The 10,366-nt window shown below is 33.1% G+C and overlaps 1 protein-coding gene and 1 pseudogene across 2 annotated transcripts; both read left to right on the top strand.

Moving 5' to 3' along the window:
- The first annotated feature begins 425 nt into the window (after window positions 1-425).
- LOC104787333 (phytyl ester synthase 1, chloroplastic) lies at window positions 426-5,347 on the top strand. Its single transcript, XM_087450868.1, has 13 exons — window positions 426-1,256; window positions 1,497-1,548; window positions 1,756-1,811; window positions 2,206-2,364; window positions 2,471-2,575; window positions 2,665-2,774; window positions 2,861-2,982; window positions 3,127-3,235; window positions 3,402-3,535; window positions 3,710-4,073; window positions 4,435-4,548; window positions 4,648-4,739; window positions 4,901-5,347. Exons 1-13 carry the CDS (start codon window positions 860-862, stop codon window positions 5,199-5,201), a joined length of 2,115 nt encoding a protein of 704 aa, XP_087306994.1. The 5' UTR covers window positions 426-859; the 3' UTR covers window positions 5,202-5,347.
- A 143-nt stretch (window positions 5,348-5,490) lies between these two features.
- Window positions 5,491-8,275, top strand: LOC104787332 (uricase-like; annotated as a pseudogene). The gene is made up of 9 exons (XR_015557555.1): window positions 5,491-5,644; window positions 5,791-6,007; window positions 6,374-6,466; window positions 6,639-6,714; window positions 6,798-6,907; window positions 7,425-7,516; window positions 7,596-7,768; window positions 7,857-7,950; window positions 8,054-8,275. The product of XR_015557555.1 is annotated as a uricase-like (transcript).
- Window positions 8,276-10,366: the final 2,091 nt, after the last annotated feature.

The following is a 10,366-nucleotide window of genomic DNA, read 5'->3' as shown; positions in this document are numbered from 1 at the left end:
TCAACTTGTTCAACCACTATTTTGGAGATGAATAAGTTGAATATTATTCAATCCAGTTTTATTCAACCCATTTTTTTTTTTTTTTTTGCATCCATTTGCAGGCTGCAAATGGTTGCTTAAAATTGAAAAAATGAGTTGAACAAAATTGAGTTGGAAAATATTCAACCCATTCATCTCCAAAATAGTGGTTGAACAAGTTGAACATTTTTGCTGTAGGATCAGTTTATTTTTTCAACTTTTTAGGTTGAATGGGTTGAATAGATTTTTCCAACTTCTTCAACCTCTTCCAATCAAATGGTGAAACTTGGTTGAATAATTTTTTTCAACTCCTTCAACCTTTTCAATTGTGCAACCATTTGCACCCATAATGTTAAAACTTGGAAGCTAACTAATATAATCCTTTCATGGGATTATAACTACTAAATGAGTTTAATAACTTTTTTTGTGTACTTGTTTTATTCCACGTCGCAGATTAAATGTCTCTACCAAATTAATTGTCTAGCTAAAAAAACACAAGAGTACAAAATTGATTTATTTTTCATTTTAAGTATGAATATGAAAATTAAAAAAAAAAAAAAAAAAAACCAAAAAACAGAGAACGGATGAAATTTTAGAACATCTTTTGCAATTATTCCACTTTCTACTAAAGATACTTTTATTAGCACTTTCCATGAAATAAATAAATGTAAAAGGAAACCGAAAGAAAGAAGAAAAATTAATAATATTTTTTTTGTCTAATTCCAAAAACGTTTGTAAGATATTTGTAAAGTTTCAATCTTTTCCCATTTTGTGTAATTTTTTTTTTTTTTTTCTAAGAATTAATTTTCCTTACGTTGCCTGCCTGAATCAAACAAAGGCAATGGCAACATGTTCTTCAAGCCTATCGGTGCTACCAAATTTGAGATGGAATTGTAACAAAAGAAGACCCAATTTCAAGGTAAGAGCTCAAATCTCTGGTGAGAAGAAGAAGACGACATCAGTGGAGCCTGTGAACAACGGTTCGGTCTCTGTCTCTACTGTTCAAAAGCAAAATGGGGCAAATGAAGTGAACGGGAAAGTAAAATCCCAGAAGAAGATAGTGAGTGATGAAATTGAGCTGTTGTGGGATGATGGGTACGGCTCCAAATCTGTCAAAGATTACTTTTCTGCGGCTAAAGAGATCTTGGAAAAACCTGACGGTGGTCCTCCTCGGTGGTTTAGTCCCGTTGATTGTGGTCGACCCGTTGAAGATGCTCCTACGTTACTCTTCTTACCCGGTAAAACAAATTCAGTAATTGGGTTTTGTCTGTCCTCTCATACGCTAAAAAAATTAAACCTTTGTATTCATTTCTCACTTCTTTGATTCTTTAGGCTGTTTACTTGAATTCTTAGTTATACGTTTTTACTGTTTTTATCTTTAAGTATCTGATTCTTAGATCATGTCCGTTGCAAAGTTCCAAGCTTTTAATATATATGGATTTGACTTTTGTAATGCTTGATGTGAATTTTGTATACAGGGCTTGATGGCACAGGGATGGGCCTCGTTCCACATCACAAAGCTCTTGGCAAGTATGTTTACTCTTTCTTATTAGTCTCAGTTCTTTGATTTAACATTGGATTAAGAATGTGGAAGTGGGTATATATATATATATATATAAACTTGAACAACCCTTAATGCAGAAGCAATAGTATCTATAGCAAAAAAACTAATCCAAATAAAGGTTTCTTGTGGTTATGTTACCTCTTACTGTTGTTATTGTATTTTTCCCAATACAGGGCTTTTCATGTCTCGTGCCTGCATATTCCTGTACTTGACCGAACTCCATTTGAAGGTAATATAAAATAGCGATATAAACATTTGGTTATACGTACTTGTCTCTTTATTATCATAGAATAGATCTTCCCTTGCTTATGTTACCTCCTTGAGATATATGTCTGTGTATACATAGATTTCTACGAGTATATATACATACATACAACAATGCTTAGATTACCTGCACTCAGCTCATTCTGTGTGACATCAAATGGAAGATTGTAACAATGCGTGGAAAAGATTTCCATGAATTAATATGGTTGTCCAAATACACGTTTACTGTTATATGTATACGATTGACTTCCACATAGATAGAAATATCTAACGAGTGCTTCTTCTCTATAAGGTCAGTAGTTGTTGATGTTGTTTGCTCTTTTCTCTGAATGTTCTTTAATGTTGGTTTTACAATTAAGGCCTGGTGAAAATAGTCGAAGATGTTTTGAGGCAGGAGCAGGCTACACGTCCAAATAAGCCGATATATCTTGTGGGGGATTCTTTCGGAGGATGCCTGGCTCTTGCTGTTGCTGCCAGAAACAGTTCATTAGACTTGGTGTTGATACTAGTTAACCCAGGTTAGCAAACATTTATTTGTTCAGTTTTGTAGCTTCGTATCTAAATGCATACTTGCATAAGCTTGTTATTTGATGGACAAATACGTTTTTCTCTTTTTTTTTTTAGCTACATCATTTGATAGGTCACCGCTACAGCCGTTGATCCCTATATTAGAGATGGTGCCAGAGGAGCTTCATTTTACAGTTCCATATGCTCTAAGCTTTATTATGGGTACATGAACTGATGTTAAAATTGTATAAGTTAATAAGTCCTTTTTTCTATTTAAATTGTCTTTACTTAGGCTTTTTTTGGAATTTTAGGTGATCCAATAAAGATGGCAACACTTGGTATCGACAACCAACTTCCATCAGGTATAAAACTGGAAAAGTTGAGACAGAGGCTTACTAAAACTATGCTCCCGCTTCTCTCTGTGAGTGTTTTTTTTTATTGCATTTACTTTGTCCTGTTATCCTGTATCAATGCAAGATGACATCTTTTCTAACTATACGGTTTCAGGATCTCGGTGAAATTATTCCACGGGAAACTTTACTTTGGAAGCTTAAGTTGCTGAGATCTAGCTCTGCTTATGCCAATTCCCGCATCCATGCAGTTCAAGCTGAGACCTTGATCCTTGCTAGGTTATCTTCTTCCTTATTGTATTGCATTTCTTCTCTCTTCCTTATTTTTGGTCTATGTAAGTAATATCACAGACCTGGCTGGCGTACAATGGTTGACATATTATCAAGAAAATAGAAATGACTTTGGATTTCATGGACTTTCAGTGGAAAAGACATGATGCTTCCTAGCCAAGAAGAAGCGAAGCGGCTTCATGGGGTACTAAAAAACTGCTCAGTTCGATGCTTCAAGGACAATGGGCATACCCTTCTACTGGTAATTATAATTTCACATACTGATTACTTTTGAATGCACTTCCTTTTGTTATGGATGGTAGGTGGAGCTAATGAAGTAGTGTCAAAAGTAATTTCTTACAAGAAGAGAAAAACACAGAAGAGTATGACTATTATTCTGTGACTGACTTTGTTATTCATTTTCACAGGAAGATAGCGTCAGTTTGCTCACAGTTATAAAAGGTACAGGCAAGTACCGGCGCTCTTGGAGATATGATTTGGTTTCTGATTTCTTGCCTCCAAGTAAGGGAGAACTTGATTACGCCCTTGATGAAGTGCTCGGGTACCCATGCTAAGTCTTCCTTGACTCTTTAAAACTTTCTGACAAAAACACTGACAGTAGAAGTTAATTTATCGTCTCGTTCGTTGGATCTCCTTAAAATGAGCAAAAGAGACCCAAATGCACTAAGCTTCATGTGATGTATCTGGTCTGATTTGATTCCTTTGTGATATGCAGATTCTTGCGAAATGCTGTTGGTTCTGTGTTCTTTTCAACTATGGAAGACGGGAAAATAGTGAGGGGACTCGCTGGTGTTCCAGATGAAGGTCCGGTGTTACTTATTGGTTACCACATGTTGATGGGTCTTGAACTTGGTCCAATGTCCGAGGCATTTATAAAAGAAAAAAACATTCTCTTTCGTGGAATGGCCCATCCGGTTCTGTATTCAGATAATAATCCAAGTAAGGAGTTTGATTATAGTGACTGGATTAAGGTATTTGGTGCCTATCCTGTCACTGCAACCAATCTTTTTAAGCTGTTATCTTCTAAATCTCATGTCCTTCTCTTCCCCGGCGGTGCACGAGAGGCTCTCCATAACCGGGTTAGTTAGCCATCTTACTCATATATCTTTTTCTTTTCTTAGTTTAGCACATGAAAAAGTAGTAGCCAAAAGGAGTGATTCCACCCACTAAAAACGGGTGAAATCAAACAGTCTTGATTATGCCAGCTGAACCTGCATATCCCCCTAAGGTCATAGAGAGATGAGAACAGAGTTGATGAAACTTTTAAAGTTCATTGTTTAAGAATCCATTCATTGTTGGCTATTTAAGTCTTCATTGTTTGTTTAAGTTACTTCACCAACCGTTAGCATTTTTTAACAGAATTTTTATGTTAAATCTGCTAAATATGTGTTGTTAAAATTCTGATGATTATATATTAGATTATTTTCTACGACCTTACAGGGTGAACAGTACAAATTAATTTGGCCTGAAAATCAAGAGTTTGTAAGAATGGCAGCACGGTTTGGTGCAACAATAGTGCCGTTTGGAACGGTTGGTGAAGACGACATAGCTGAAGTAAGCTTCCTGTCACAGCAAACCTTACCATAGTCCGAGTTTCTTGTGCACAGTAATTGAAACGAGGCAAACATATATATTTTTCTGTTGCTATTGCAGTTGGTTCTTGATTACAACGACCTGATGAAGATTCCAATTCTCAATGACTATATCAAGGATCTTACTCGCGATACCAAACAATTTAAATTAAGGTAAAAAATTGCTTTTCATGTAACTGGAACTTGTGATCATGTTTGTTTTTGAAAAACAATAACATAGAAATTGGCTATTGAAACAACCAGAAGGGTACTAATGACTGAAGTTGTTACTAGTCAAAAGATTGATGAGTGTTGTTTTGTTTTGTTGTTGATAGGGAAGAATCAGATGGAGATGTGGCGAACCAACCGCTCTACATACCAGGACTGGTACCGAAAATCCCGGGTAGGTTCTATTACCTGTTTGGGAAACCGATAGAGACAAAGGGAAGACCAGAACTAGTAAAAGACAGAGAAGAAGCAAACCAAGTTTACTTGGAGGTAAAAGCGGAAGTAGAGAATAGTATAGCTTATTTGTTGAAGAAACGAGAGGAAGATCCATACAGAAGCGTCTTAGACAGATTAAACTACAGTTTGACGCACACTACCGCAACTCATGTTCCTTCTTTCGAGCCATGACTCAAACCAAAAAAAAAGAAGCAAAAGAACAGTAAGAAAGTAAGTTTAGTCTATTTTACAGACACAACAAAACATGTGGTATAGAACATTTCATGTATATCCCCCCCATCATCATTTATATACAAGTTGAATATTCATATTTTAAATTGGTTGAGTTCACAAAAAAAAGAGCCAAACCATCACAAAAGTTCGATTAAGAAAACCAAATCAAACCGGAAATAATTTGAATTAAAATTTGTTAACCGAAATGACCAAAACCAAACTCTCTCCTACGCAATCTTCTTCTTCTGCGATAGTGCGATCTAACACGTAATCGAACCCGTCATCATCGATCTCACGCCTCTAACGCATCTCTCTCATCATTAAATCACTCACAGTCTCAAAGATAATCTCTGTCAACCCTTTCTTCGTTGCGATCGATATACTCAAGCTTCCAAACAGAGGTTAGAGAAACGATTTTGGTTGCTTTTTTCGTTTGAATCGCAAGTGAGTTATAAATCGATTTCTGGGTTTTGAATGGTCTACTAAGTTAGATTAGTAAAGCTTTGATCCGATTTGGAAAAAAAAAATGAATTTCTTTTTGATGAAGCTTACTGTTACCAGGAATAATGGCACAAGAAGCAGATGGGATCAGATTGGAGCAGAGACATGGGAAGGCTCGAGTGAGAGTTGGGCGAGTTTGGAGAGACGGATCTCATCACTTTGTTGAGTGGAACGTTAGTATCAGTCTTCTCTCTCACTGTCTCTCTTCTTACTACCGTGATGATAACTCCGATATTGTTGCCACTGATACCATGAAAAACACTGTAAGTCTTAACAAAACAAGATTGAAACACTTTTGAATTGCCCATTTCATTTGTGGCTGTGCTTAGTATTGGATTGCTACATCATATCATAGATTGATCTGTGAAATACAACTTTTGTTGGCTCTTGAGGATAATGAATGATGTTCATGGTTCTGTTCTTATGTTGTATTACATGTTATTGCCTATTTTAGTCATTTAGTGAACTTTCTCTGCCTGGCTTAGACTTGGATTGTTGGTCCTAGATTCTGGTCGTTAGGATTCGTTTCACCAATTACTTTCTTCTTATTCATGCTTAAATCTGCTGATTTTCTTAAAATTCCCATCCAATTTTTTTTTTTGTTGCCAATCTTCTATGTTGGAATGAAGGTTTATGTGAAAGCCAAGGAATGTGAAGATCGACTCTCGGTGGAGGAATTTGCCATACTTATTGGTAAACACTTTTGCTCATTTTATCCACAGGTATGATCAAATATGTATGGGAAACACTATCACCATATATTTTTCTACTCAATTCCATATTTTCATCTTGCTGATTACCCTTAAAGATGTACCGTTTCTTGCAATAACGTAATTTATTTTTAATTCAACGTCTTCTCCATATGGTTAAGCTCTTTCATTGTTTCCTTCCCAGGTTTATACTGCTATCATAAATATCATTGAGAAACCCTGGGAGCGTGTATCTATCGGTGGCAAACCACATTTACATGGTGAGTTTTTTTTTTTTTTTTTTTTTTCTGGAACCAATTTCGCTATAGTTTGATGACTTTCTCAATCAATCAATTTGTTCAAGGTTTCAAGCTGGGATCAGAGACTCATACTGTGAAGGCACGAGTAGAAAAGTCTGGTGCACTAAACTTAACTTCTGGTATTGCAGGACTAGCTCTACTGAAGACAACCCAGGTATACAACATCTCTCTGCAGATATATCTTGTTAAAAAAGGTGTTGAATTTTTTTTTATGTTACTACTGTTATATATTTGGATAATGGTGAGTTTAATGTGTTCCATGGTCTTTAGATCAGCATTTCCCAGTTTGATCTCTTATCGTGAGGATACAAATGTGTCTCAGAAACTTAGTGGTTTAAAAAATATAATGTCAGTACTAGAGTTTTGGATAATGTGCAGAATTCTTTTTGTATATGTCTTCTTTATTGCTGTGCTTCGCTTGAACAACTTAGCCATAGCTTTTTCTAATCTATTAAAATATTTGCAGTCCAATAGAAGGCTACTCCTCTAACTTAGAAACTCTATATAGAGAAAATACACAGAAGACTGATCTGAAGAATGAGTGAAAATCTAGAAACTGATAGTATTAGTATCAGTCTACTTTGTAAGACTAGTATGTTGACACACTGATTTCAAAAGTCAAGATCTGATAATTGATTGTTCACGAAAACCGCTTGACTGCAAATTAACAGTCAGGATTTGAGAGGTTTGTCAGAGACAAATACACCATTCTGCCTGAAACTCGAGAGAGAATGCTGGCCACAGAGGTGAATGCATCTTGGAGGTAGGCGTTAATTAGCCTTGCGACATCTTTCTTATTTGTGATTGATTCTTGATACCGACATACACGATAATGGTGGCAGGTACTCGTATGATTCAGTTGCAAGCATCCCAACAAAAGGACTCTACTTCAGCGAGAACTTCATGGATGTAAAGAAAGTTCTGATGGAGACATTCTTTGGTCCTCCAGAAACGGTGTGTATAGCCCTTCAGTCCAACGCACTCTCTATCTTATGGGAAGCGCTGTACTCAGAAGGTATCAGCATATTCTGTGTATTTTCTCTTTGTTTTCTGTTGTGATTATGTGATTCTTACCATGATTAGCTTCTTGTTAACATGAACAGGTTCACTGATGTATCATCGATTCACCTGAAAATGCCAAATATTCACTTTCTACCTGTAAACCTTTCAACCAAGGAAAACCCTTCAATGGTGAAGGTAAGAATGTCTCTGTGATCTTACCTTTTATGATGAAACCATTGTAAATACTCAAAAATAATATGCCAAAACACATTTGGTTTCTAATAATTTACTTTTGCAGTTTAAAGATGATGTGTACCTGCCAACCGATGAACCTCATGGATCTATAGAAGCGACCGTAAGCCGCATAACCTCTAAACTGTAAGCTTCAGGACAATACAATGACAAACTAAAGACTAATTCACATGTTCTGCAACTTTTGGCCTTTGCCTCGTTTATAAAATAAAAAGGGACACATTATGTTGTAATTTGTTAAAAATTTATGGTTTTTTAAAACACAAAATTTTACTTGTGTCCTACAGCAGAACCTCTTTAAATTAATGCACAATATTCTAAAAACTTGACAAATAACTGGGGAGGCTCCGGTATCTCTAACAATTGACATTTTTCAAATTAATTAGTCTAACTAGATATTAGCGGTACACCGTGGAACTATTCTTTTTATAAAAATTGTAATTTGTTTTATAGATTAACTATATATAACTAATATTTAATTAAAATTTTTAAAATATGTACAACCTTACAAATATGGATATATTAGTTAGTATAGAAATTAGAAAATATTTTGTTAGTAGTATAGAATTCTTACGTATACTAAAAATAGGAATGTTATATTGACTACTAATACTTAACTACTACAGCGCAGGGGATTGTTTATTAATATAGATTGAAATATGCTATATTTTCATTTTTACAGTCAATTACATTAAATCATATATTTGTGTAATGAGTTTGAATAAAAGAATAGTAGGAAAAAAAGAGAGTAAATAGTAATAAAATGAATTTTGATAAAATAAATATTAAAATGTTTAGAAAAGTACTAACAACACAAAAAAAAAAATTCAATTTGATCATTTTAGTAGTAGAAAATAGTACCTTACATAAAATATTATAAAAAAATTCCACTTGTAAAAGTTACACTAATATGTATAATGTAATGAACCATAAGAACAATTTATCATTTACCCAAAAATATTAATCAAATTCATAATTGAGTTTGATAGTCATAATCAGCATCATAATTAGAAAAATATTAAATGAAATTTTGTACATACCCGTATCACATAAGAACATATAAATTGATAGATTCACAATGGTTTTGATGTTCCAGTAAAATAAAAATTAAATACATTAATATATATCATATTGGATAAAAATACATGAATATAGTAACCAAAATAAAACATCAGAAAAACATAGAAAAGTTGGAATGAAACAATTGATGTTTTGTTCATATGACTTTTTATAGTGAGGAATGGGTGTCAATTTTTAGGGTTAGTAAATGAAAGTCTTCTAGAAAAATCTTTTTCGGCTTCTAAAGAAATTTAAGTGATTTTCTAATAATTATATATATATAGAATATTAGTAGTGTTTCAGATTTTAAGTTAATTACTTAAACTAACTGATTGAATATTTGGTAATACATATTGAAATCTAATCATATATGGTTGCTAAACTATATTTATTGATTGTTTCCAAATTGAATAATAATGTTGCATAAATTATGCTAATGTTACAATGTTTTCCATTTGTTTAGATAATTCAAATTTGATAGAGATATGTGAAAATCTTTGAAATCTAATCATATATGTTTGTTAAACTGTCTTTATTGGTTGTTCCAAATTGAATAATAATTTTGCATAAATTATGCTAATGTTACAAACGTTTTCTGTTTTTTAGGTAACTCAAAATTGATAGAGGTATGTGAAAATCTCAGAACATTTTTCCATATCTTTTTTAAATTATCATTAGTATTTTTATTATACATATTAAAATGATAACAAAATTGATAAAAAAGATTTGAATGTAATTATAAACATCTCATTAATTCTCATTAGTATTTTCGTTTTTGTATAGTTATATAATTTAAAATTTAATTTTCAGATTTTTTAAAATTATTTAATTATATTATCATTATTTATGAATTATATTAAAATGAATTCTAATTCCGGAAGTATATACTAATATATAATGAAAATTAAATTAGTTTACATATATAAAAGATTGATAGTCCGATTTAATATCAATAAATTTAAAATAAACATTAATTATGTATATTTGTTAGTTTCCTAAATTGTAGGAAAATATATATTATCGTAACTATTATGGTTTATTTCTGGGGAATTTATTGATGTTAACATTTATGATTTATTTTTTGGAAAACCCAATAACCCGTTAACGTCGCAGATATTTTTTACTCGAATCCGATTCTCTTAATTTTAGGTTATTTTTGCAAAATTGACCCGACCCGGAAACACTTTTGTACTTCTCTTTTACTTATATAGGGATGTATGTTTTGTTCATATATTTATAAAAAAGTAGATGTTATATTCATAAAATATAAACAAACCAATAAACTAATTGATCTGTGGTT

This window comes from Camelina sativa, chromosome 5 (assembly GCF_030686135.1).
Source record: "Camelina sativa cultivar CO46 ecotype springtype chromosome 5, ASM3068613v1".
NCBI lineage: Eukaryota > Viridiplantae > Streptophyta > Magnoliopsida > Brassicales > Brassicaceae > Camelina > Camelina sativa.
This window is presented reverse-complemented; position numbering and strand designations above follow the sequence as displayed.